General features: G+C 52.0%; 1 protein-coding gene across 3 annotated transcripts; it reads left to right on the forward strand.

Moving 5' to 3' along the window:
* The first annotated feature begins 578 nt into the window (after positions 1-578).
* Positions 579-26,529, forward strand: E2F2 (E2F transcription factor 2). 3 transcript variants are annotated; one of them, XM_033227873.1, is made up of 7 exons: positions 579-1,370; positions 7,377-7,482; positions 10,036-10,255; positions 11,064-11,222; positions 12,980-13,094; positions 15,525-15,717; positions 22,793-26,529. In XM_033227873.1, the coding sequence occupies exons 1-7, from the start codon at positions 1,119-1,121 to the stop codon at positions 23,059-23,061; spliced, it is 1,314 nt and encodes a 437-aa protein (XP_033083764.1). In that variant the 5' UTR covers positions 579-1,118; the 3' UTR covers positions 23,062-26,529. The 3 variants fall into 3 exon arrangements, with proteins under 3 accessions (XP_033083764.1, XP_033083765.1, XP_033083766.1); XM_033227874.1 differs by having other exon boundaries at positions 10,036-10,249; XM_033227875.1 differs by lacking the exon at positions 22,793-26,529 and adding an exon at positions 15,821-16,169.
* The last annotated feature ends 868 nt before the right edge of the window (positions 26,530-27,397 follow it).

Below are 27,397 nucleotides of genomic sequence, written 5' to 3' on the forward strand. Positions count from 1 at the left end.
CACACTGTCAGTCTTTATCATGGGGATCATCATTCCTCTTCCCAGGATTGTTGGAATAAATTAAAACAACGCTTGTAACGATCTAGCATGGTGCTTGGCATCCTGCGGGCGCTGAATAGATGTTAGTTTTCCCTATAAAGAAGTAGACTAGTTTGCCTCCATCCCTCACCCCGCTGCCATTAAAGGGAACAAGTTCCTGGCCTTCATTATAGCAGGAAGGGGGATATGAATGCACATGTGCTAGCTAAGCAACGATGCAAACTAACAAAAGGGCCTGTGGCCTGGGGAATACACTGCTTTGAGTCTGGGTTCAGGTCGGGACCCGGCACCAAAATGTTTCCCTTCAACCCCAGGGAATCCGGGCCCATTTCTCGGGGCGCTGTGCTGTTCTGGCCGCCTCTGCACTGTGCACCCCAGAACCACCCTGTCTCCGTCTCCCCGGCTGCTAGCTAGCGCGTCCAGTGGCGGGCGGCACCGACAGCAGGTGTGGCTGCCCCTTTAAGCAGCGAAGCTCAGTGTTGCAATCGCCGCCTCGAGGACGGGTTCTTTCCGGGGGGTGGAGCCTGTACTCTTGCAGCAGCCAACCGGAGCGCGGCATTTTCCGCGGGAGATCCGAATTTCGCGGCACGCCGTTTGGCGCTAAAAAAAAAAAAAAAAAGAAAAAGAAAAAAAAAGAGGCAGAGAAAGACTCAGGGACTAGAGAGCGGGCCGCAAGGAAGTCGGCGCAGTCGAGACCCCCCCTCCCCGTCCCAGCGCATCGCGTCTCCGCCGAGGTCGCGGGCACGCCGGGGACCCCTCCCCAGAGCCGGCCGGACCCCAGGTGCCGAGGCCTTGGGGGGCGCGGGGCGTCCCGGGTCGCGGTGCCCTCGGGGTGGGACAGCCCCTGGCAGTGCCACCACCGCAACCGCCGGGCGATCTCCAAGCGGAGATCTCCAAGCGCTGCTCTGCTCGGCTGCGGGCCAGGAGGGGAGGGTCCGGCCTTGCCCCGGAGGCGTCCATTGGTGGCTTCCCCCGGCCTCCGCGCCATGCCGCGGGCCGTGTGAGCGGCTGCAGCACCGGAACCCGCAGGTGTCCGCGGGCGCGCCAGGCCCGTTTGGGTAGGGGGCGCCTTACTCGCTATGCTGCAAGGGCCCCGGGCCTTGGTTTCGGCCGCTGGGCAGCCCCCGAAGGTGGTGCCCGCGATGAGCCCCACAGAGCTGTGGCCATCCGGCCTCAGCAGCCCCCAGCTCTGCCCAGCTACTACCACCTACTACACGCCGCTGTACCCGCAGACGGCGCCTCCCGCAGTGGCGCCCGGCACCTGCCTCGACGCCACTCCCCACGGACCCGAGGGCCAAGTTGTTCGATGCCTGCCGGCAGGCCGGCTGCCGGTAATGCTGGGGGCCCCCACCGCTTCCCCCTATGCTTTTCCAGGTGTGGGAAAGGAGGGAGGGGTGCCTGAGATCCAGTTTGAGTGGAGCAGGTAGAGTTTTGGGAAGAGGGAAGATGAGCTTTCAGTTTCCAGGACCCAGTGCCCCCAATATCTAAGTAGAAGACCCCTTCATTTTCAGACTTTGGATGAAGTAATCTCATCCATTCTAGTGGAGTGGAATGAGCACTGAATTGCGAGTCTGGAGGGAGACCCAACCCACTACTCCCAGTGCACTGTGTGACCTTGGGGAAGTCCATGCAGCTAAAGTTGCCGCCATTCATTCATTACTTCATTGTTTGGCCAGAAACCAGCACTGGGTGCCTGCTATTGTCCAGGCAAAGAGCATGCCTAGGGACACTGTGGGACTTTGGTAAGACAGAGGGATAGGTCTAGTGAGTCTCTCAGGTCCAATCTGCCATGGACAGACTCCAAATTGTCCAGCTAACTCCTGGTATAGCCCCAAGTATCTGCCCTTGGTCCTCCCCAAGGCCCAGTCTTCCCTCCCAGGCAGCCTGTCTGTAGCAGATAGAAATGTGGGCAGCCCCCTGGGTTCTGTTCAGATTGGCTGCTCTCTCCTTAAGCTCCCAGGCTCGTTGCCAGAGATGGCCCAAGGTGTAGTGGCACCAGGCTGCCTGCCGACCTGAGCTCAGGGTGTGTTTTGTGGGAGTGGAATTCCTGGAGCCCATGTGAATCAAAACAACTTTAGGGTGGGGGGCGGAGTGGGAAAAGCCCCGGGAAGTGGGGGTGGTGGTGGTTGAGGAGCCTGGTTTCTGGTGTGACTCTGCCGTTAATTCTCTGTGTGTCCTTGGACAAGTCTTGGCCCCAGTCTGGGCCTCAGTGTCCTCTCCTGGACAATGTGTGTGTGCACAGGGTGGCTGTGGGGCTAGCTCTTTTCTGCCACATTTGGCTTCAGGTCCTGGGTTTTGGAAGCAGGCTCCAGGGAGAGGAATGGGGTGTAATAGGTTTGCTTAGTTGTGGGTGTGGTGAATAAGTTCAGGTACAGGGATAAGACCACCCCCCACTGCCCCAGAGGCATCTAGTCAGACCTGTGCTAGTCAGCAGGCAGGGATGCCCAGCCAGCTCTGGATGCAGGCAGAGCCACCACTCCCTGCCAGTGGACTCAGGCTTTGCCCATGTTCAAAACGTTAACCTTCCCGGAGACCCTTCCTGCACATGATTTCTAACTAGGAGGGCAGTGGGCAGGAATGGTATTGTCCCCATTTTACAGGTTAAGCAACCGAGGATAACTGGGATTGGTGATCTTGTGGTCAGCGTTTTATAGCCCAAAACATCTTTGTAGTTTGTGAAATAGATGGCATTAGTAGCTTCATGTTACAGGGGGAAACTGAGGCTCAGAGAGGGGATGTGACCTAAGGTCAGAGATGGGGATGGGGTAGAGTGTTGGGACTCACAAGGCAGTAGGCTCTTCTCTGTTTTATTTTTTGCAGAGACAGGGGTCTCCCTATGTTCCCCAGCCTGGTCTCAAACTCTTGGGCTCAAGCGATCCTCTTGCCTTGGCCTCCCAAAGTGCTGGGATTACAGGCATGAGCTACTGCACCTGGTCAGGCAGTAGGCTCTTCTCTATGTAGCCTTGACTTTCTTTAATACTGCCTGACTTAGGAGCTGAGTACCCCCCAGGGAAGGGAACTTTACAGCAGGCCCACTCTCCTCTGGCCAGCTGCTTTCAGACTGGAATTTTCAGTAACAGCTGTGGTTTTACACTGCTTTGAACCCTCCCAGAGGAACCCAAGTGCATCTTGTCTGTACCTCCCTCCCAGAGGGGCTCAGTGGTCTTAGCAAGAAGGTCTCTTTTTTACTGAGTGCCTCTCGTGTGCCAGACACTGCTTGGCATTCTTCACGTTCATTATCTTGGTCAAGATGTTCAGAATGAGGCATCTTGCAGATAAGGAAACTGAGCAAAGAAAGGAAGTCACTTGCCTGGGTCACAAGCAAAGAAGCAGGAGAGTCTCCTTGCAGCAGACCACCCTAAAGGCCTGCCAGGCCCAGAGCTCCCACTCCTGTCAATCCCCAGATGCCCAGGGCCCAGCCCCGTGGGCAGGCCTGCCCTCTGCTTACTCATTTTACAAGGGTGTGACCTGGAGCAGCTCCAAACCTAACCCTGGGTGTGGCAACTTGCTTTGTGGCCAGGCTGCAAAGTGCAGGGTGAGCAGGATTTGTTGGGGAGCTTCTGTTGAAAGCGACTTCAGGCACTGTCCAAGGATGGCAACCAAGTGCAGTGGCAGAATGAAGGCCAGAACCCAGATCTCCTGGCTCCCTGTCCAGAGCTCTTTCCAAGTCCTCTGAGGAAGGCTCAGGGAATGCTCCTTTATCGCATGCCTCCTCTGGCCAGGCGCATGGCATCATTCTCTTTCATCCCTGCAGGAAGCTCTGCCCAGGCTGGAGTGTAGTACTGTCATCTCGGCTCACTGCAGACTCCGCCTTCCAGGTTCAAGTGATTCTCCTGCCTCAGCCTCCCAAGTAGTTGGGATTACGGGCGCCTGCCACCATGCCAGGCTAATTTTTGTATTTTTAGTAGAAATGCGGTTTCACCATGTTGGCTGGGCTAGTCTCGAACTCCTGACCTCAGGTGATCTGCCTGCCTTGGCCTTCCAAAGTGCTGGGATTACAGGCATGAGCAGAAAATTTGTCTGCATTTTCCCAATTTCCTCTTGTGAGGCAGAAAGAACATAAAAATGTTAACACACAAGTCTACAAGCCAGGTCAGGTGAGGAGATGTAGGCTCAGAGGCAAGACAGTGAATCCCAGGCTGCCCAGCTACCAAGTGACAGAGCTGGGATCTGAAAGCAAGGTTCGACCCCTTACATTTGCTCCCACCCCCACCATCTAACTTAGGGCTTAGGAGAGACCAGGCTCCACTCTGCGTGACCTTGGGCAAGTCACTTCCTCTTCCCCAAGTCCCAGTTTCCTCACCTTGGTGCCTGTAAAGGGGTTGTGCCTGGGGATCTCTGACCCTCTCCACTTCTGCAGCTGCCTGAGTAAGCAGCTGTACTCTTCTCCATGGGGGTTGGCAGGGTGGGCTTGAGTCCTGACCAGGCCTTGAAGATCCAGCCAAAGGGGCTACCTAAGAGCGTCCAGGATAGAGCTAAGCCGGTCTCTGGCTGTGGCCATAGCCTTTGCTCTCCTCCTCCCATCACAGTCTCTTTTCAGCTCACCCTTGAACTTTCCCCTTTTCCCTCTGGTGCTCCCCATACATCAGTGCTAGTAGCTCCCTGATGGGAGCACTCCCTATGGGCAAAGCGCTTTGCTGCACTATCTCGCTGAATCCTCAGCATAGGTGGAGACAATGATGCCCATTTCATAGGTGACTCGAGGTCAACTGATGTCCCAGCTAAGAAGGGGAAGGCCTAGATGCAAACCCAGGCCGGTCTGACTCCAAGACCTGTGCTCAGCCTCACCTTGATCCTGATCCTCCTGGCTTGTCCTCTGCCACCTGTGTTCTGCAGGTTCAGCCCAAGCCATAGGCTGACTTTACTCTGGGCACTGCCCAAAGGTGTCAGGGAGGTATCCTTAGGGGGACACTTTGCTGCACTGGGACCCTGGGAGTGCAGACTAAGGGTGAAGGAGGGTGAGAAAAGAGAGAAGGCTGTGTGTGTGTGTGTGCGCTCATGCATGCAGTGATGGGGACAGGTGGGCGTAGCCCAGGCCTTGGCCCAAATTCTAACAAATCCTGGGGCAGCGTGTGTGGGATGGAGCTGAGGCAACCTGGCACATGGCTTTGGAGTCAGGCCTGGGTTCAGACCCTGGCTTTGGCCTTTGTGTGACCTTGGGCATGTGCCTACCCTCTGTAAGTCTCCATTTCTTATCTTAGGAGAGCCAGTGCCAATACTGATGTGGTAGGACTGTTATGAGCATGTAATAGGCCCAGCATAGATATTCTGTGCAAGGTCTTTCCGGAGTTCTTCCTGGTGTGTTCTGTGCGGGGAGGCAGGTGTGGCTGGGGAGGCTCTGGGCTGCCTCACGTCTGCATCAAGTAGAACTCCACCTGAGCTTCCCTTCTTCTCCCTACCCTTGGTGCTCCTGCCAGGGGATGTATGAAGAATACTAGGATGCGCAGCCTTGGTCAGGATCAATGGAGGCCTCAGAGCTCCCCAAGCCTCAATTACTTCAGCTGTACAATGGGGATTAGTGGTGTGGGAAGATTCAGGGAAGTGATGAATGTTGGGGCGTGGTGCAGGGCATGTGGAAGGTCTCTGCCAGTGACTGGCCCTTTCTCTAGTGACAGGGTGGGGCTAAATCTCTAGAATATAGGTTTTCACCAGTTAGGAAGGTAGAAAAGGAATATTCAAGAGACTCATTCAAGAATGAGTAGTAAAGTGTTTGGATGGTTTCCAGGTCTGGGTAGTGGTGGAGAGCAGGAGTGTCATATCCAGGCTCCTCAAATCAGCCCAGGAAGACTTCCTGGACGGGGCAGGAGTGGGGGCAGGGGAACTGACAGCAGGAAGAGCTGTCACCATCCCCAACACCTGTCAGCCCAGCTGTGCTCAGCAGCAGTTAGAAGTCTCAGCCCTGCCGAGCATGACCTCACCACCAAATGTTAAAATAGGCTTCTCTGTCCAAGCCAGGGTATGGGTGTCTGGGGGATCCAGAGTTGGAAGGAGGAAAGAAATGGGCTTGATGACCCCCAGAAGGATGTATCAAGGAAGAGGTTGAGATTAGATTTTAAGGAAGGGACTCTGCATTTCCTGAACACCTACTATGTGCTGTGACACAGGCTGAGAACTTTACAGAAGTTAAAGGAGCAGGAGCTAACCAGGGTCTTTCTCCAGCATGCAGACAGGGAGCTAAATAAGTGCTTCAAAGGGAAGCGACGCGGGGAATAATTCAGCCTGTTCCAGGGTTTTTAAGATCCAGAGGCTGCCCAGGTGGTGCCTTCCTTGAATCCTTACAATAGCCCCTTGAGGTAGGCATTTTCTACCCCATTTACAGAGGAAGAAACTGAGGCTCCTAGATATGGAGCTCGTACAGTGAGCCTGCGAAGGAGCTGGAGATTCAAGCATGGGTCTTTGACCTATGTCCCAGTGTCCCAGTGCCCCAGCCCTGCCCCTGCCCCTGCCCCTGCCCAGCCCTAAGCAGGAGAGAGGCCCTTTCTGGGCCAGTGCAGCTCTGGGCCTAATTGGGGCCCGGGTGGCGACAGGGTGGAGAGGAGCAGATGGGTCTGTGGTTTGATTTCCCCGGCAGGTGTTTCCCAAGCTTGGCGGGAACAGAGAGGGGGAGTGGGAGGGGGGTGGCCTCAGCTGCTTGTCCTTAGACACGGGAAGGATTCATTGTCTGTGGGAAGGATTCATTGTCTGCCCCTCTCGGCAAAGAAAGAATGGCAAATGCAGTCTATTCAGGAGGCCCTGGGGCCCTCAAGCTGGAGCCCAAACATGGGGGTGGGGATGTTTGTACTGCTTTCCACTGTGGGCACCTCCCTGGGGTGTGGCACTGAGCCAGGAAGTCCACTGGGTCTGGGCGGATGCCCAGCCCCACCCTGATAAGGACCAGCTGTGGGACTGTGATGGGCACTCAGTCTGGCTGAGCCAGCTGCTTCTGTAGGGGGCCCTTTCCTCACCCTGATGTGGTTTAGGCCTTACCCACTGCTTCCTCCTGGTATCATCCTCTGGGTGTGGTGGGGTGAGAAGCGGGTGTAGGAGCGGGCTTGAGGCCTGTGGTTAAGGAACCCTGAGCCCCTGGCCAGACTGGCTTTGGTAGGGTCTCAAGTGCCTGGGCCTCAGAGGATGGGAATTTTATTTGCTCTTCAGAAAACAAGACTTCCCCTGAAAGCTCACGTCCTCAGGTCATTGATATTTTCCTATCAAGTACAGCAGTGCTTCACCAGGACTGGTGGTAAACTGAGGCACAGAGGTGGCTGCTAAGTGGCCTCATCGCTTTGGCCCCGTATCAGGGAAAGGCTAAAGGAGGAATGATTCTCAAACTCTGCCTCTCTCTTCCCCTTCTCTCCAAGGCCAAAAGGAAGCTGGATCTGGAGGGGATTGGGAGGCCCGCCGTCCCTGAGTTCCCAACCCCCAAGGGGAAGTGCATCAGAGTGGATGGCCTTCCCAGCCCCAAAAGTAAGCAGTGCTGATGGGGCCTCTGGGGTGGGGTGGGGCAGGGACAGAGGGCAGTGCCCTGCCCAATCAGTGGGAGTCATATCTGGATCACTTTCCAGTTTGCAAAAGCTTCCTGTGCATTTTATCAAAAGCTTCCTGTGCATTTTATCACTTGATCCTGCTGGGTAGGTAGGCTTGTCTCTCTTTACTAATCAGGCAACTTGAGACTCTGAGAGCTTGAGTGACTTGCCCATAGTCTCAGAGTGGAATCAGGACTAGAGCCTGGACATGTAAGTCTTGCACTACTTCTACATTTTTTGTTTTTTGTTTTTGTTTTTGCTTTTTTGTTGTTGTTTTGAGACAGGTCTCGCTCTGTCACCAACGTGGATTGCAGTGGTGCCATCTTGGCTCCCTGCAACCTCCACCTCTGGGGTTCAAGCAACTCTCTCACCTCAGCCTCCCAAGTAGCTGGAACTACAGGTGCATGCCATCATCCCTGACTAATTTTTGTATTTTTAGTAGAGACACAGTTTCCCCATATTGACCAGACTGGTCTCGAACTCCTGACCTCAAGTGATCCACCTGCCTCGGCCTCCCAAAGTGCTGGGATTACAGGCGTGAGCCACCGCGCCCGGCCAGTCTCGTGCTACTTCTCCCACGCCATGTACAGCTCTCATGATCTAAATGCAATGACCAGTGTTTTATTTGGGAATTTATTATTTTTAAAAAGTTTTAATGTTTAGGTCAATGTAAATTTTTCTCAATCAGAGGAGCAGGGGCTAACCAGGGTCTTTCTCCCACACGCAGACAAGGAGCTGAATAAGTGATTCAAAGGGAAGGGAAGCACAGATTAATCCAGTCTCTGCCACCCCAGAGGTTTTTAAGATCCCGAGGCTGCCCAGGTGTGCCTTCCTAAAGCTAAGTTGGAGGGGGTTGCTGCCTCTTGATATTTTCAGTCAATATCCTGGATAGACCGGGCACGGTGGCTCACGCCTATAATCCCAGCACTTTGGGAGGCCAAGATGGGCAGATCATCTGAGGTCAGGAGTTCCAGACCAGCCTGGCCAATGTGGTGAAACCCCATCTCTACTGAAAATACAGACATTAGCTGGGCGTGGTGGTGCATGCCTGTAATCCCAGCTACTTGGGAGGCCGAGGCAGGAGAATCACTTGAACCTGGGTGGCAGGTTGCAGTCAGCCGAGATCGTGCCACTGCACTCCAGCCTAGGAGACAGAGTGAGACTCCATCTCAAAAAAAAAAAAAAAAAAATCCGGGTTAGAGCAGGAGTTTAAGCAACTGTGTTTGGAAGGAACACTAGTTTTGGGTGTCCAGGAAGGCCTGTGCCCCAACCTGACAGTTCACTCCTGTGAACCTTAGTTGTCTCGTGTAAAAGGAGGCACAGCTAGATCAGGAATGGCAAGAAAGTTTCCTCTACATTTGATTAGTCAAAGCTGCCCAAAGCACTGTCTTAAAGGATCCTAAGGCTCATGATAACTGGTCCTCTTCCAGAGGAACCTGAGACTCTCTAAAACTCAGGCTCCAGAATTATTAGATTGGCCACTAACTTGCCATATGACTTGGAAGTCACTCGATTACAAAAGTCCCCTTGTGGTTTACGATGCTGCAGCTGAGATGTGGTCTTGCAACATCAACCTCATTTGAGAAAGGGACCTTTTTCATGAACCTCCCCCACTTTATGTTACAGGACCGATTTTTGTCAGATAATCACTGTGATTCACATGGGAAGAAAAAGCAAGTGTGTATCTATAAAAATGCTCTTAAATCCAGGCTTATCATTTCTACCCTATTCTAATTCCAAACTCCGGACATTTAAGTGACAGGATAGGGTAATGCTTAAGAAGGAAAACTCCGGGCCGGGCGCAGTGGCTCACGCCTGTAATCCCAGCACTTTGTGAGGCCGAGCCGGGCACGATGACGGGCACCTGTAGTCCCAACTACTCGGGAGGCTTAGGCAAGAGAATGGCGTGAACCTGGGAGGCGGAGCTTGCAGTGAGCCGTCATTGCGTCACTGCACTCCAGCCTGGGGAACAGAGCGAGACTCCGTCTCAAAAAAAAAAGAAGGAAAACTCTGGAGCCAGACTGCCTGGATTTGAATTCCAGCTTTGCCACTTTCTAGCTGAGTGAGCTAAGCAAATTACTTAAACTGTGCCTCAGTATTCTCATCTATAAAATGGGGATGACTGTACAGCAACCTTATAGGGTGTTGTAGGACTTAAATGTGTTCGTATATGGAAAGCACTTAGAACAGTGACAGTAGTTGTGGATGGTGGTATGGCAGCCCTAAGCTGTGGTGGAAATATGCATTTAACCAGGAGTCAGGACACTTGGCTTCCAATACTGCCCACTGGCTGTGAGACCTTAAGCAAGTCACCTTCCCTCTCAGGTATCAGGTTTCCTGTCTGGACAGTGGTGGTGATGGATGCCCTTGATCACAGTGCTTTGTAAACTGGAAAGTGGGTGGTGAAAAGTTGGTACTTAATGAGCCTACGTCAATGGACGAGGGTCCTGGGCGGGCCCTCCCTGAGCTGTGACTGGGTCCCCTTCTTCCTCAGTCCCCAAATCCCCCGGGGAGAAGACTCGGTATGACACTTCGCTGGGGCTGCTCACCAAGAAGTTCATTTACCTCCTGAGCGAGTCAGAGGATGGGGTCCTGGACCTGAACTGGGCCGCTGAGGTGCTGGACGTGCAGAAGCGGCGCATCTATGACATCACCAACGTGCTGGAGGGCATCCAGCTCATCCGCAAGAAGGCCAAGAACAACATCCAGTGGGTGTGAGTGCCTGGGCGGCCAGTGGTACCCTCCAATGGGTACTTGCGCTGTGGGCGGAGCCAGAGGCAATAGCCAGTGGGTATGAGTGGCAGGGGCAGGGCTGAGAGCAACATCCAATGGGCACAAGGGCTGAGGCGGACCAAGAGCAACATCCAATAGGCTTATTGCTGGGGGTAGAGCCAATGTATGGTGAGGAAGAGCACCGTGTACCTGCTGAAGTAATAGAACGTGATGCGGGGCAGAGTGACGAATGACATCTGGGAGGTGTAAAGGCCAAAGGGGACCCCAGATTCTTCCTCTTGAGTCAGAGATCCTAATATCCACTCCTTCTAGCTTAGGGCAGTCCCCTGGGAGCTGAGTAGGGGGATCCCGGACTTCTTCCAGATCTGAGATAGGAGTACTTCAGCCTCCTCTCTCCATTTCTACAGGATTTAAAGAACTGACCTATGGCCCTTGGCATAGGTGGCCTAAGAGAACCTAAGAGTTCAACCTAAGAGGTGGCCTACAGCCCTGGCCTAAGAGAACCCAGACGGGGGAGTCAGGACTGAGGCTACTCCAGCTGGAGGAGGCTGGGGCATAGGGATGAACAGAATCGAGAGCCCCCCAGAAGTGGGGTTCAGGCCTTGACTTGTTTCTTCTCCCATGCCCAACCCCCAAACCTCTCATTCCAATCCCTGGTAGCTCCCTGAGAGCCAGGCATGACCACTGATTTGCACAACCCAGGGGAGCACCCTCATAGACAATTTTTTGAATGGCCTTGTTCTGGAGTTTCACCCACAGACTGACACTGGGGGGCTGCTCTGTTCCCAGAGGCAGGGGAATGTTTGAAGACCCCACCCGGCCTGGGAAGCAGCAACAGCTGGGGCAGGAGCTGAAGGAGCTGATGAACATGGAGGAGGCCTTGGACCAGCTCATCCAGAGCTGCTCTCTGAGCTTCAAGCACCTGACTGAGGACAAGGCCAACAAGAGATATCCTCCTTCGTTGGGGGAAGGTGTCAGGGAGCAGGAACCTGTTGCATGTTTATATCTATCCTGAGTTGATTCAATAACTTACCCTAAGGGTCTGGCATCTGTTTCTTCTTTCCTGGGTGGCCTTTCTTCTCAAGTCTATTTTTTAAATTATTTATTTATTTTTTTTAGAGACAAGGGCTCATTTTGTCATCCAGGCTGTCGTACAATGGCATGATCATAGCTCACTACAGCCTCACACTCCTGGGTTCAAGTGATCCTCCTACTGCAGCCTCCTGAATAGCTGGAACTACAGGCGTGTGCCACCATGCCTGGCTAATTTTTTATTTTTTGTATAGACAGGGTCTCACTTTGTTGCCCAGGCTGGTCTCTAACTCTTGGCTTCAGTCGATCCTCCCACTTCAGTCTCCCATCTCTCAAAGTGCTAAGATTACAGGCATGAATCACTGTGCCTGGCCTCAAGTTTATTAAAGATATTTTTTCATTACTGAAAATAAGCCAAGTACATTTGCCTCTAAATCTGGAAAATGGAGAAAAAGAACGACAAACTGCCACCTTAACATAGCCATTGTTCCTGAACTGCACACAGAATGTGTGTTATTTAAATATAGTTGTAATATAGTTGTGTGCCTGTTGCACATAACTTTTCTTTCTTTTTTTTTTTTTTAAGACAGAGTCTCACTCTGTCGCCCAGGATAGAGTGCAGTGGCACAGTCTTGGCTCACTGCAATCTCCACCTCCTGAGTTCAAGCGATTCTCCTGCTTCAGTCTCCTAAGTAGCTGGGATTACAGGTGCCCGCCACCACGCCTGGCTAATTTATTTATTTATTTTTTTTTTGAGATGGAGTCTCGCTCTTGTTGCCCAGGCTGGAGTGCAGTGGTGCAATCTCGGCTCACCACAACCTCTTCCTCCTGGGTTCAAGCGATTCTCCTGCCTCAGCCTCCCAAGTAGCTGGGATTTCAGGTGCCTGCCACCACACCCGGCTAATTTTTGTATTTTAAGTAGAGACGGGGTTTCACTATGTTGGTCAGGCTGGTCTCAAACTCCTGACCTCAGGTGATCCACCCGCCTCGACCTTCCAAAGTGCTGGGATTACAGGAGTGAGCCACCACACCCGGACTTCATGCCCAGCTAATTTTTGTATTTTTAGTGGAGATGGGGTTTCACCACATTCGCCAGTCTGGTCTTGAACTCCTGACCTCAAGTTATCCACGCGCCTCGGCCTCCCAAAGTGCTGGGATTATAGGCATGAGCCACCGCGCTCGGCCAAATATCTTTATACATAGAACGCTTTCCCATATTTTTACTTGTTTTCCTAGGTCAGATCCCTAGGATTGAAATGATGAGGTCAAAGAGCGTGGACTTCGCTAAGGCTCTTTCATACATTTTCCAAAACTGTTTCATATCAAATTGGTTTTGGATATGATCTTGTATTTTTGGAAGGATGTGAGGCATTGTGAGAAATATAAAGAAATAAAACATGTCTTCCTGCCTTCTCAGAACTAATGATCTAGTTTGAGAGATGAAGCCTTTATATAAAAAACTAATATAAGGCAACAATTTTTATGGTTTATATCCCCATTTGCTTTCCAAAGGGATCCAAGGTAGCTTACAGGTTACAGATTGTAGTTATTTCTAAGCTGCACAAGGAGTGAGAAAGTAATATTCAGAGGCTTAGGAGGGGAAGGTGTTTCCTGGCAGGGTTGGGGTTTGAATTTTGACCAGACAGTCACTTTTCTTGACTCTCCTGCCCTACGCTGGCCTATGTGACTTACCAGGATATCCGTGCTGTCGGCAACTTTAAGGAGCAGACAGTGATTGCCGTCAAGGCCCCTCCGCAGACGAGACTGGAAGTGCCCGACAGGACTGAGGTGAGAGGCGAAATATTTGGTAGAGCGCAGGGTTGAGACCCTGCTAGGGAGGGTTCCAGGCGGTTCTGCAGACTCTGTCCCTGGCATTGCCTAGCTCCATGCTTCCCAGGCCCATTCTGGTGTCCATGGCAATATTGGTGGCCTTCAAGCTTGAGCAGAAATGGCAGAAGCTGGAAAGGGCAACCGAGACTGAGCAGTGGCCTGAGAAAATCTCTGTTCCTAGTTTCTTCTGCATCCCAAGAGCCCTGGGTTCGTGCCCACGTATGACGGTGTCAGTACTCATGAAAATCCTTTCATGCTGACTGTGCTTTCCCAAGTTAAAGACCAAAATTCCTGACACTCCCTATGAGGCTTTGGTGCTCTGACCCCAGCTGGCCTCGTCCTTTTCCCTGCTGCCCCAATCTGTCTTTGTTTTGGCCACACTGACCTGTCTGCAGTTACCCCATTGCACTAAGTTCATTCCTAGTATGAGATCTTCTGTTTTATTTTATTTTATTTTAATTATTTATTTATTTATTTACTTATTTATTTTTGAGACGGAGTCTCATTCTGTCGCCCAGGCTAGAGTGCAATGGCGCGATCTCGGCTCACTACAACCTCCGCCTCCCAGGTTCAAGCGATTCTCCTGCCTCAGCCTCCCAAGTAGCTGGGATTACAGGCGCCTGCCACTATGCCCGGCTAAGTTTTGTATTTTTTTTAGTAGAGATGGGGCTTCACCATGTTGGTCAGGCTGGTCTTGAACTCCTGACCTCGTGATCCACCCGCCTCGGCCTCCCAAAGTGCTGGGATTACAGGCATGAGCCACCGAGCTCAACCTATTTGATTTTTTTTTTAAAGACGGGGTCTTGCTCTGTCACCCAGGCTGGAGTGCAGTGGCATGATCTCAGCCCACTGCAACCTCTGCCTCCCGGGCTCAAGCCATCCTCCCACCTCACCCTCCTGAGTAGCTGGGACCACAGGTGCGTGCCACCATGCCTAGCAAATTTTTTGTATTTTTGTAGAGACGAGGTTTTGCCATGTTGTCCAGGCTGGTCTCGAACTCCAGCATAGAAGTGATTTGCCCACCTTGCCCTCCCAAAGTGCTGGGATTACAGGGGTGAACCACTGCACCTAGCTGTGCAAGACCTTCATACATGCTCTTCCCCTCAGCTGAAATGCTCTTCCCTCTGTGCCTGGTTTACTGCTATTCATCCTACAGGTCTCAACTCAAATGTCACTTCCTCAAGGAAGCCTTCTCTGATTACCTCCAGACTTCATAAACACCTGTGCTTTTCCACTGCCTTTAATCTCCATTTGCTGAGGTATATTTGGCATGATTACACGATTGCATTCTGCTTCATCTATTAGAGTATAAGCTTCACAAGAGAATGTTCTGCTCACCTTGTATCCCTTGCCCAGAGCCAGCCCCAGGAAGAACCGGGACTGCAGAGACGATTAAGGTCCCTCCCCTCCCCTGGAGGAGTTCAGGACTTAGTGGGAAAAAAACACTGTTTCATTTATAGACAGAAGATGTGCTTTAAGAGCATAGAGAAAGGGTGGTTAGAGGAAGTATCCCAGATAGGGACAGTTAAACTAGGTCTTACAGAACGAATAGGGGTTTTGCTAGGTGCAGTCCTGTGGGAGCACAGGCATGGAGACCTGGACATGTGCCGGGATGGCAGGCATGTCATCGGTTGTGGCTTAAGTTGTAGTTATGCGGTATGGAGGAGGCAGAGTCGGAAGGCCAAATATTAGGACTCTTGGTTACAAATAACAGAAAGCCAAGTCCAGCTGGCTTCAGCCGGAGGTATGGGTAGGGGTGGCGGGAACCAAGTGACAAGTCCTGGGGGAGATTCAGAGATTGCAGGCAAGGCTGGATGTAGATGCCCAAACTATGACTTCAGGTCTGTCTCACGCTTTTCATCTCTCTGCTTTTCTCTGTGCTGACTCCATTCCCAGGTGGGCTCTCTCCTTGTGGTGGCAGAGACAGCTTCTATGATACCAGCTCAGCAACCCCAGTGGGAAGAGGGCTCCCATTTCCCGAAAGTCCAGCAAAAGTCGTGGGCCTAGTGCTGGTTGGATCCACCTGAGCCATTTGCCACCCCGAACCAATCATGTCACACTAACTTTCCTGGCTGCGTCACAAGCTCACCCACTGGCACTGGGGAAGGGTTCTGCCCCCCCGCCCCAAAACTACATGACCTGAGAGTGGAGGGAAGAGTGATTTCCCACAGGAAAATCAAGGTGTTCCCCCTAAAAGAAGTGGGTTTCGGGGCCAGACAGCAGAAACAGCGGAAGTCCACCTTAGGCTGGATGGAGTTGGTCTCAGTGCCAGCCCAGGGGTTGAGCTTGCACCCAGGGATGGCAGCAGCCATGTGCGTCTGTCCATACACACTGAGTGTAAGTGTCCAGCTGCCCAGAGCAATGACCTGGCTTCTCTTCCTCCTTCAGGACAACCTGCAGATATATCTCAAGAGCACCCAAGGGCCCATCGAAGTCTACCTGTGCCCAGAGGAGGTGCAGGAGCCAGACAATCCTTCTGAGGAGCCCCTCCCCTCTACCTCCACCCTCTGCCCCAGCCCTGACCCTGCCCAGCCCAGCAGCAGCACCGACCCTAGCATCATGGAGCCCACAGCATCCTCAGGTAGGGCCCTTGTCCAGAGGGACAGGAGGTCGGGGGGAGCGACCGGCCTTAGTTTTCTCTTCCACATCAATGTTCGTTGAAAATCTCCTGTTTTATCCAGCAGCTGGAGATGCAGTCATCCTACCCCACACATGTGCGTTGTACTTCATGCTTTATAAAGCCCCGCTAGGAAGGCTGGTGCTGCTCTAGGGCAGAGGAAGGCCTGGATCTGAATCCCAGCCCAACCACTTACCAGCTTTGTGACCTTGGACAAGTTACTTCACCTCTCTTGGCCTCAATTTTTCTCATCCGTGAGTTGGGCACAGTAATTAATACTGTCTAACTCCTAGGTTGTTGTGAGATTATAGCTCATGCCTATAATCCCAGCACTTTGGGAGGCTGAGGCAGGAGAATCATTTGAGACCAGGAGTTCAAGAGCAGCCCAGGCAACAGGGGTACCCTGTCTCTACAAAAAAAATTTTTTAATTAGATGGGTGTGGTGGCACACGCCTGTAGTCCCAGCTACTCGGGGAGCTGAGGTGGGAGGATCACTTTAGCCATGGAGGTTGAGGCTGCAGTGAGCTATGATCATGCTGCCGCACTCCAGCGTGGGCAACAGAGGGAGACCCTCTCTCAAAAATAAAAATAAGAATAAAATTTAAAAAGAACAGGCCAGACGCTGTGGTTCCCACCTATAATCCCAGCACTCTGGGAAGGTGAGGTGTGAGGATCACCTGAGCCCAGGAGTTCAAGACCAGCCTGGGCAACATAATGAAACTCCATCTCTAATAAAAATAAAATAAAATAATAAAATTTGCCCATTAAAAAAAATTAAGGCATAGAGGTGACATGTCTTACCCAAGGTCTCCCAGCTGGTAGGCAACAGAGCTGTGCCTTGAACCTTGGTCTATGCACTCCCAGCCCAGTGCTCTCCACAAGGCATAGAACAAATCAAAGAAGGGGCTTCTGGCTGGGAGGTGGACAGTATGGTTAAGAGCTGGCTACCCCTGGTGGAAGGTAGTACAGGGAAGTTGCCAGGGAGCAGAGTTCCTGAGAGCTTCCCAAAGGGCTGGGAGTCCAGAAGGAGTACAAATGGAAGCTTGTATAGGCGCCTCTCCAGAACAGTTTTTGCCTTTTCCTGGGATCACACATCCGGTTAGATTGGCAGGATTCTTCAAGGCTGTGTAGGCCAGTGTTCCACTTTTTGTCTTCTTATTTAGCAGCAGAATTCTCTTAAGTAGAACCGTAGTGTTTAGACAAAGGTAGGGCTAGAGCTGGGCTGATGGAATAGGCTTGCTGGAAGGGTTCTGCAGTACCCTGCTTGTGTCCGTTTCTCTAACTCAGAGGTTAAGAAACTATTGCCGGCAGGTCAAATCTGACCTGCTTTTAATGACCCATGAGCTGAGAATGGTTTTACATTTTTTTTTTTTTTTTTTTTTTTTTTTTTTTTTTTTTTTTTTTTTTTTTTTTTTTTTTTTTGAGGCGGAGTCTCGCTCTGTCGCCCGGACTGGAGTGCAGTGGCCGGATCTCAGCTCACTGCAAGCTCCGCCTCCCGGGTTTTTACGCCATTCTCCTGCCTCAGCCTCCCAAGTAGCTGGGACTACAGACGCCCGCCACCTCGCCCGGCTAGTTTTTTGTATTTTTAGTAGAGACGGGGTTTCACTGTGTTAGCCAGGATGGTCTCGATCTCCTGACCTCGTGATCCGCCCGTCTCGGCCTCCAAAGTGCTGGGATTACAGGCTTGAGCCACCGCGCCCGGCCTAGGTTTTACATTTTTAAAGAGTTGTGGGAGAAAGAAAAAGAAGGCAACTGTGTGACAGAGACCACAAGTGTCCCACAAAACCTAAAATACCTAAAATACCCTCAAGCTTTTTTTTTTTTTTTTTTTTTTTGAGACAGAGTCTCGCTCCGTCACCCAGGCTGGAGTGCAATGGTGTGATCTCGGCTCACTGCAACCTGTGCCTGCCGGGTTCAATCAATTCTCCTGCCTCAGCCTCCCAAGTAGCTGGGATTACAGGTGCCTGCCATCACGCCCAGCTAATTTTTGTGTGTGTGTATGTATTTTTAGTAGAGACAGGTTTCCCCATGTTGGCCAGCCTGGTCTTGAACCCTTGACCTCAGATGATCCACCTGCCTCAGCCTCCCAAAGTGCTGGGATTACAGGCTCCAGCTCTTTATAGAAGTTTGCTGTCCCCATCTAACTCAACCCTTCTTTTTACACATGAATGAACAGAGGCCCAGAGAGAACAAGTGGCTTCCCTAAGGTCACACAGCAAGTTGATGGCAGAGCTGGTACCAGAGCCCAGCCTCCCACCTCTTCTCTAACGATCTCTCCTGTGTCTGTCAGGCCTCATCAGGGACCAGAGCTTCTCCCTGTGCCAGCCATCTGTCCCTCAGGGCACCTCCCCAGTGCCTATCTCCCATCCCAGACCTGTGCCCCACCCTCTGGTCCATCTTCCTCCTGCTGTGCCTCCTCAAGTGTCAGCATGCGCATAGCCCTCCAAAGCTGGAATCACCTTCGCTTCAGTTGTCCTCTGAGACATTGGGTGGAGGTGGCAGATCCCAAAACATAAACAAGGGTGTGAAGTTGTTTTTTTTTTTGAGACAGAGTCTCACTCTATCACCCAGGCTGGAGTGCAGTGGCACGATCTCAGCTCACTGCAACCTCTGCTTCCCAGGTTCAAGCGATTCTCCTGCCTCAGACTTGCGAGTAGCTAGGAGTACAGGCATGTGCCACCACGCCTGGCTAATTTTTGTATTTTTAGTAGAGACAGCGTTTCACCATGTTGGCCAGGCTGGTCTCGAACTCCTGACCTCAGGTGATCCACCCACCTCAGCCTCCCAAAGTGCTGGGATTATAGGCGTGAGTCACCGAGCCCGGCCGGGTGTGAAGTTTTTACCTGAGTTTTACAAATCAAGATCCTGAGGCCTAGAGAGGAGTAGAGGCTTACAGAACAATCAGTGGTGGGGCCAGCTCTCATGTCATGGCTGTCCCCCCGACCCTTGTCACATGGCCTCAGTGTTACCCTGCTGAAGGGAGGAAGAGGAAGTTTTCCTGGTCTCGGCTCACTGTAACCTCTGCCTCCCAGGTTCAAGCGATTCTCCTGCACAGACACACACACATACCCCCACATGCGTGTTCCATGCTGTGTTCTGAAGCAGTGTCATTTTGAGGTCTGAGTGCCAGAGGCCATGTAAGAGAGGAAGCTACTACAGTCTTGGGACCTGGGTCCTGGCCCTGGTTATGCATTACCAGGGGAAGTGTTCTCTTCAGCCTCAGTTTCCCTCATCTGTAATAGAAGGGGTTTCAACAACATCGTCTCTGACATTTCTCCAGGCTCTGACATTCTGAGATAAACCTAAATGTAGCTGATGGCACAGGATTTGAAATTGGGAGACCTGGGTTCAAACCTGTATCTCTTGGTGACTGTCAGTGAATCATTTTTTTTCTTTTTTTTTTTTTTTTTTTTGAGACGGAGTCTCGCTCTGTCACCCAGGCTGGAGTGCTGTGGCCGGATCTCAGCTCACTGCAAGCTCGGCCTCCCGGGTTCACGCCATTCTCCTGTCTCAGCCTCCTGGGTAGCTGGGACTACAGGTGCTGCCACCTCGCCCGGCTAGTTTTTTGTAGTTTTTAATAGAGACGGGGTTTCACCATTAGCCAGGATGGTCTCGATCGCCTGACCTCGTGATCCGCCCGTCTTGGCCTCCCAAAGTGCTGGGATTACAGGCTTGAGCCACCGCGCCCAGCCCAGTGAATCACTTTAACCCCTCGAAGCCTCAGTTCCCACATCTCTCAAATGGGGACACTTGAAATTTCCTCATGAATATTGAGTGGGTTATAGGAGATGATATGGCATAAATGTGCTTTTTTTTAAAAAAAAGTTTATGTGGCTGGCCGCGGTGGCGCACGCCTGTAATCCAGCACTTGGAGAGGCCGAGGGAGGTGGATCATTTGAGGCCAGAAGTTCCAGACCAACCTGGCCAACACAATGAAACCCCATCTCTACTACAAACACAAAAATTAGCCAGAGGTGGTGGTGCATGCCTGTAATCCCAGGTACTCAGGAGGCTGAGGCACAAGAATCACTTGAACCAGGGAAGCAGAGGTTGCAGTGAGCTGAGATTACACCATTGCACTCTAGCCTGGCGGACAGAGTGAGACTCTGTCTCAAAAGAAAAAAAAAAAGCTTGTGTGAAGAGCATCTACTGAGCTGGGCCTAGTGCTGTTTTAGAGACAGAAAGAGCCATTCATATTACAAAAGGCGATTCTATTCCTGGACGTGATCAACAGCAGGAGACAGTAAGGTCTGATCTATAATAGATATTTTCACATGTGTTTTATCAGTTACTGCTTCTAATACTCATCCCTGTTTTTCCACATGAGGAAACAGTTCTGGGGTTCCATGGCTGGTGAGAGGAGGCGCCAGAGTCTGAGCCCACATGCTCCCCGCTCCCAAGACAGGCCTCTGACTGTAACATCAGCAGCGTGCCAAACAAACTTTAGATTTTTTTTTTTTAATTCAAATACATTTAATTGACTTATTTGGGCCCTAGTTTTCTCATCTGTAAATAGGGGTAACAGCATGGACTCCCTCAGGGCCGTTTGAGTGTCCCAGGAGGCTGAACCACGCCTCGCCTCAAGGGCAGTGTCACCACCTCCCCCATTAGTCTTGGTAAATGGGAAAAATTTTTTTTTTTTTTTTTGAGGCTGAGTCTTGCTCTGCTTCCCAGGCTGGAGTGCAGTGACTTGATCTAGGCTCACTGCAAGCTCCACCTCTTGGGTTCACGCCATTCTCCGGCCTTAGCCTCCTGAGTAGCTGGGACAACAGGCACCCGCCAACACATCTGGCACATTTTTGTAGTTTTAGTAGAGATGGGGTTTCACCATGTTGGCCAGGCTGGTCTCTAACTCCTGACCTCAGGTGATCTGCCCACCTCAGCCTCCCAAAGTGCTGGTATTATAGGCATGAGCCACTGTGCCAGGCCAAACCAGTGCTTCATATGCACTTACCATGCAGTCCTCTGAGCAACCCTTTGAGGTAGGTAGAGCTATCATGCCCCTTGCAGAGGGGAGGAAGTGGATGCCCTAAAACGTGAAGCCCAGAGCAAGACTTCGTCTCGAAATAAATAAATAAATAAATAAATAAATAAATAAATAAAGTGAAATCACATGTCCACGGGTGCACCTCCAGTTTCAACAGACAGCCTAGCCTCCCAGCGCAGTTGTATCTTCAAAATAATACTTGGCTGGGGATTAAGAAGTGACTCCAATGAGGGGAGTTCTGAGCATCAGGATGTATGTGGCAGGCAATTTCCAGTGCCTCATTGCATGTCCCTATATGGGAAATCACCATCTTACCTCTTAGTGGAAATGAGCAGGCTGGGTGTGGTGGCTCATGCCTGTAATCCCAGCACTTTGGGAGGCTGAGGCAGGAGGATTGCTTGAGCCCAGAAGTTCAAGACCAGCCTGGGCAACAGAGTGAGACCCCGTCTCTACAAAAAAGTTTAAAAATTAGATGGGCATGGTGGTATGCACCAGTGGTCCCAGCTACTCAGGAGACTGAGGCGGGAGGATTGCTTGAGCCTAGGAGGTTGAGGCTGCAGTGAGCCATGTTCACCCTACTGCACTCTGCACTCTAGCCTGGCAAGACCCTGTTTCCAAAAAAAAAAAAAAAGAAAAGAAAAAAGAGGAGAAAGAAATGAGCTTAGAGTGCTGGAGAATGGCTACTGAAAGGTCAAATAAGATGAGGCCAGATAAATGACCATTGAATTTAGCAGCATGGAGGTCATTGGTTCAGGGACATGGTAGGGAGAGACCTCAGACTGGAGTGAGTTGAAGAGAGAATAGTAATAAGGAAGTAGAGACAAGCTGAGGCTACTCTGGAGAAAATTTACTGCGCAAAGGAGCAGAAAAATGGGCCAGTAATTGGAGAGGGTGACGAGGTAAGGTATAGTTGTGTGTCGTGGGGAGTAGAGTCAACATAACAAAAATTTACCATTGTAACTATTTTTAAATGTACGGTTCGGTGGTAATGAATACATTCATAATGTTGTGTACTTATCACCACCATTCATGTCCAGAACTCCTTCCACCTTGTAAAACTAAACTCTGTACCTATTCCCCATTCTCCTCTATCCCCAGCCCCTGACAACCACCCTTCTACTCTCTGTCCCTGCGATTTTGACTAAGTATTTCATATAAGTGGAATCACACAGTATTTGTTTTTTTGTGATTGGCTTATTTCACGTAGCTTAATGTCCTCAGGGTTCATCTATGTTGTAGCATATGTCAGAATTTCTTTCCTTTTTGGCCGGGCACGGTGGCTCAGGCCTATAATCCCAACACTTTGGGAGGCCGAGGGAGCCGGATCACTTGAGGTCAGGAGTTTGAGACCAGCCTGGACAACATGGTGAAACCCCATCTCTACTAAAAATACACAGATTAGCTGGCTGTGGTGGTGCGTGCCTATAGTCCAGCTACTCGGGAGGCTGAGGTGGGAGAATCGCTTGAACCCGGGAGGTGGAGGTTGCAGTGAGCCGAGATCACAACACTGCACTCTAGCCTGGGTGATAGAGTGACACCCGGTCTCAGAAAAATAAAAAATACATGAAAAGGGGTAGGGGCCGGGCGCGGTGGCTGAAGCCTGTAATCCCAGCACTTTGGGAGGCCGAGACGGGCGGATCACAAGGTCAGGAGATCGAGACCATCCTGGCTAACACGGCGAAACCCCGTCTCTACTAAAAAATACGAAACACTAGCCGGACGAGGTGACGGGCGCCTGTAGTCCCAGCTACTCTAGAAGGCTGAGGCAGGAGAATGGCGTAAACCCAGGAGGCGGAGCATGCAGTGAGCTGAGATCGCGCCACTGTACTCCAGCCTGGGCGACAGAGCGAGACTCCGTCTCAAAACAAAAAAAAAAGAAAAGGGGTAGGGTTGGGTGTAGACTCTGGAAGGTGGATTTTGAGAGCAGGGCATTGCACCCAGGCTGAGGAGAGAGGAGAAGGGTGCAGTCGTCCAGAGAACCGGAAGTCTGTCCTCGTGTGCTGAGGGCTTGGATGCCAGGGCCAGGCGTAACCTTTGTCTGTTTGTCTCCAGTGCCAGCGCCAGCGCCAACCCCCCAGCAGGCCCCACTGCCTCCATCCCTGGTCCCCTTGGAGGCTACTGACAGCATGCTGGAGCTGCCGCACCCACTCCTGCAGCAGACTGAGGACCAGTTCCTGTCCCCGACCCTGGCGTGCAGCTCCCCTCTGATCAGCTTCTCCCCGTCCTTGGACCAGGACGACTACCTGTGGGGCTTGGAGGCAGGTGAGGGCATCAGCGATCTCTTCGACTCCTACGACCTCGGGGACCTGTTGATTAATTGAGTGGCCCCACCTGCCCCCAGCAGCCTGCCCCCGACTCTACCTCCTCACAAACAGGCTGACAGGCCCTCTGCCTGCACAGGGACATTGGACACTAGGTGCTGCCCTCAGGGAATGGGGTCTCCTTGCCTTTCCCACCCCAGCCAGCAGAAGCTGTGTGGGGAGATATGAATGGTACGGGTGAGGAGGGGATAAGGGTGTGGGTCCTCACCTTCCTAATAGAAGCTGGGGCTGGGGAGGCCCATCCAGTCTTCTGACCTCTGACCTCTCACGAGAAGGCTGCAGGTGAGGTGGCCAAGTCCAGGGAAAGGCCCTGCTACCTCCTTTTGAGGGGTAATTAGGACCCTCGACGTACCAAGTAGCACTTAATGCCTTTGTATTTATTTCAGGTTGAGTGGTTTGTTTGTGCTCCCTGAGTTTTAGCAGGGAGGTTGTTCTAGTTTTTAGTGAGACCTCCGCAGACAGGCCCATCAGGGCCCATCGCTGTCCATGTTCCAGGGCAGGTCTGGGTTTCCAAGGGAGGGACCCAGGCCACATCCCTGGTTTCCCCACAGTGGTGGTGGGGCTGGGTCTCTGAGGGGCTGTCCAGTCGGCCGGAACGCTAATTGCACTTAGGCCTCACAATTCTAGTAAACGGCAGCTGTGGGCCCTTTCGCCTCTCCACCTGTTCTTGGCCTCACATCTCCAGCTGAGCCACCGGTCTTGGCTTCCTGGTCGCCTCTGTCCCAGAGATGGTTCCAGGGAGCCATCCTAAGGCAGGTAGCACTGAGGCTCCTGTGGAAACAGGAGCCACCTGCTCAGGAGACCCCTTTCCTGAGGAAGTCCTTACCTCTCCCTTCCTTTGAGATGTAAAAATGGTCCAGCAGAGACAAGCTCACAAGGAAAACAGACAGGAACATGCGGGCAGCTGTCATGGCTGTGGCGGGCACCTTTCCTCAGAGTTTCTGCCTTGCTCTGGTCCAGGAGCCATTTTGCACCAAGGACTTGGTAGGCAGAGGCAGCCCCACTGTAAAGAAGGGTCAGATTAAAACAAAAAACTGCCAAAAGCATCCCTTCCGCCCCCCAATGTGGCGCTGGCATCATTCTCTGCTTCCCTGGGAGGAAGTTTTTCACCATGTTATTGAAGGGGATGGTTCCTTAAGGACCGCTCCACCCCTCAGAGCTCACTCAGACCCCCAAGGACAGAGGTGACTGGGGCTTGGTGACTTGTTCACCCCTTTTTTCCCAGGTATACTGAAGGGGTGACAGAGAGAGGTCTTCATGGCAGACCAGGCCTTCGCAGCTAATGGGGAGAGGAACTCATGTTACCTCTTCAGGCCTGGGGTCCTAAGGCAGTCTTTTGGCTTCAGCCTGTTCCCCCAGAGGCTTGATTATCCCACATTGTCCCTGCAGCCCAGCTGCTCTTGTCCTCCACCCACCCTGGGATGTGGGTGCTCTGGGCTGAACCAAGGCCGTACCTTCTGGAGAGAGGCGCAGGGGTTGGTCTGAGAGGCCTGCCACCCACCCCTCAGGGAGCTAGGTTTTCTCAGAGGCTCGGCTGGACAGCACTTTTTTTTAAAAGTTTGTAGCATTAAATTGGTTTAAAATATGAAGCTGGTTTTGTTGGATGGCTCCTGAACTAACTGACTGATGTCTGAAGTTTGAGACGGGGGATTATTTCAGGGTGGGGCCCAATGTGATCTAATGCCCAGTGGGGGACAATTGTGCCTCCTCATTTGCTCAAATTCCTGGGCCCCCAAGTTAGCCCCCTCCCGGGAGTGGTCAGCAGGTCACAGCTGCCCCCACTCTATAAGCAAGGCTAATTTTGTACCCTTTACAGAAAAGCTTTTGGTCTCCCCTCCCCAAATACAAGGGTCTTATCAGAAGCCCATCTGGACTCAGCATGCTCAGGGACCAGCGTGGGGTCTCCTTTGGGGTGAGTGGGCTGCTCTTCTGAGGTCTCCACTGGGCTGCCATTTAGCCATGTGCCATCCCTGGAGTCAGAGGTGTTTGACTCCCATCCCTTGCGCTCTGTCTGGAGCTTTCCCCAAGAATTACGTCAGAGAAAAGGAAGAAGAGGCCTGCAGGACCCATTGGGAATGAGTTTAATACTGAAGTCTGGCATGTAAGCTCATGCCCTAAACACCTCTCCGTATGGCTGGACAGGGGAGCTGCCCTCAGGCTTGTGCCCTGTGTCCTCAGCAGCTGTCTCTGTCCCCCTCTGTACTGTCCCTTTCACACCTTGCCTGGCCACGGGGCTAGACCTCCCAGGCTATGCCTCAGATTCAGTGCAGAACGCAATCTCATGCCTGCTTCTTGCCAGTGACACTTGAAGCCTCCCGACTTCCACAGAGCGCTTTCAGGACGCATTTTGAGTGATATTTTCTTTTTTCTTTTTTCTTTTTTTTTTTTTTTGAGGTGGACTCTCATTCTGTTGCCCAGGCTGGAGTGCAGTGACCTGATCTCGGCTCATTGTGGCCTCTGCCTCCCAGGTTCAAGTGATTCTTCTGCCTCAGCCTCCCAAGTAGCTGGGACTATAGGCATGCGCCACGACACCCGGCTAATTTTGTATTTTTGGTCGAGACGGGGTTTTGCCATGTTAGTCAGGCTGGTCTTGAACTCCTAACCTCAAGTGATCCACCGCCTCGGCCTCCCAAAGTGTTGGGATGACAGGCATGAGCCACCAGGCCCAGCCTGAGTGGTATTTTCTTTAGGGACCAGGTAGACTTTAAAACTAGGGTAGGAGAAAAGCCAATTTCTTTCTGAGGTAAATAATTTCTGCCAGGAAACTTCCCAGCCCTACCAGCAGCCCCCCCCAAAATCACCCATGTCCTCAGGGATGTCTAAAGCTTGGGGCTCCAGGCAATCATCCAGTAGAGTCGGAGATTCAGAGATTTCTTGAAGACAAGAACATGCTCCTAACTCCCTTCCCATTAAAGGTGTTAGACCAGAGGGTGTGCCTTTTCCACAGTAATGGGATCGGCTGGTGTGCCTGCAGGGAGGAAGAGGGAGGTGGTCAAGCTTGAAAAACTGGCTTTAGGATGGTTCTGACTTTGTTCTCCCTCCCCAAGTGTTCTCAGCCTCCATTCTGCAGTGTTTAGAGTTTTAGGGAAAGGGTTTGGGTGCCCCAGCATCCAGGTGTTGTGTGGCTTAGCGCACATGAAGTAAAAACCTTTTGGGGTTGTTTGGAAGCAGCTTTCTGGTTCTTGTCATTGTATCCTGAGGTCCCAGAACCCTACTCTCCCACGAGGACCCTCAGTGACCATGATGGCCATAAGCCTGGCCAGCCTGCTGGCTCCTGGGTGAGCTGAAGAACCTTGCCTGTGGCACTTTTCGAGGGTGAGCTGGACCCGAGAGAACATGGTCCCCGTGCTGGGACTCATGCAGGTCATTTCCTGCAGCCTGGTTTCGCTGGTCCTGTCTTGATGAGCACCATGTAAGCCTCCTTGTATTGAGATAATTGGGCATTAAACATTAAACTGCAACTCTGGGCATCTTGTCTTTGTGGATCTGGTCCCCCAAGCTGGGTGTTGGGGGCTGTCTTGGCCAGTGCCGGGGGCACATGATTGCCCAGTGGATTTCCCTCCAAGAAACAGCCTCTTATCACCATGCTTACAATCTCACCATTAAGGCATTGAAAAGTTCGCAGCACCCAGATCTAAACTGTGATCAGCCTTGCCTCTGCCACCTCCCATCTGGGCTATTTCCACAGCTTCCTGAATGGTCTTGCTGCCCACACTCTCCATCCCACCCTCTACATCAGTGGGTCCAACTGTAGTCCTCAGACCAGCAGCAACAGTATCATCTGGAAATGTGAGGCACGCATATTCAAGACCATACCTCAGGCTGGGTGTGGTGGATCACTTGAGATCAGGAGTTCAAGACCAGCCTGGCCAGCATGCTGAAACCCCATCTCTACTAAAAATATTAAAAAATTAGCCGGGCATGGTGGTGGGCGCCTGTAATCCAAGCTACTGAGGAGGCTGAGGCAGGAGAATTGCTTGAACCCAGGAGGCAGAGGATGCAGTGAAATCACACCACCGCACTCCAGCCTGGGCTACATAGCGAGACTCTGTCTCAAAAAAAAAGGCCGGCCGGGCGCCGTGGCTCAAGCCTGTAATCCCAGCACTTTGGGAGGCCGAGACAGGCGGATCACAAGGTCAGGAGATCGAGACCATCCTGGCTAACCCGGTGAAACCCCGTCTCTACTAAAAAATACAAAAAAACTAGCCGGGCGAGGTGGCGGGCGCCTATAGTCCCAGCTACTTGGGAGGCTGAGGCAGGAGAATGGCATGAACCCGAAAGGCGGAGCTTGCAGTGAGCTGAGATCCGGCCACTGCACTCCAGTTTGGGTGACAGA

Source organism: Trachypithecus francoisi, unplaced genomic scaffold (genome assembly GCF_009764315.1).
Source record: "Trachypithecus francoisi isolate TF-2019V2 unplaced genomic scaffold, Tfra_2.0 Lachesis_group12, whole genome shotgun sequence".
Lineage (NCBI taxonomy): Eukaryota > Metazoa > Chordata > Mammalia > Primates > Cercopithecidae > Trachypithecus > Trachypithecus francoisi.

Excerpts from the sequence above, each read along its gene's own strand:
- E2F2 (XM_033227873.1), top strand. The coding sequence starts at position 1,119 with ATGCTGCAAGGGCCCCGGGCCTTGGTTTCGGCCGCTGGGCAGCCCCCG. Across the intron at positions 10,256-11,063 it reads AAGAACAACATCCAGTGGGT|AGGCAGGGGAATGTTTGAAG; the intron begins GTGAGTGCCTGG and ends CTCTGTTCCCAG. Across the intron at positions 11,223-12,979 it reads GAGGACAAGGCCAACAAGAG|GCTGGCCTATGTGACTTACC; the intron begins ATATCCTCCTTC and ends CTCCTGCCCTAC.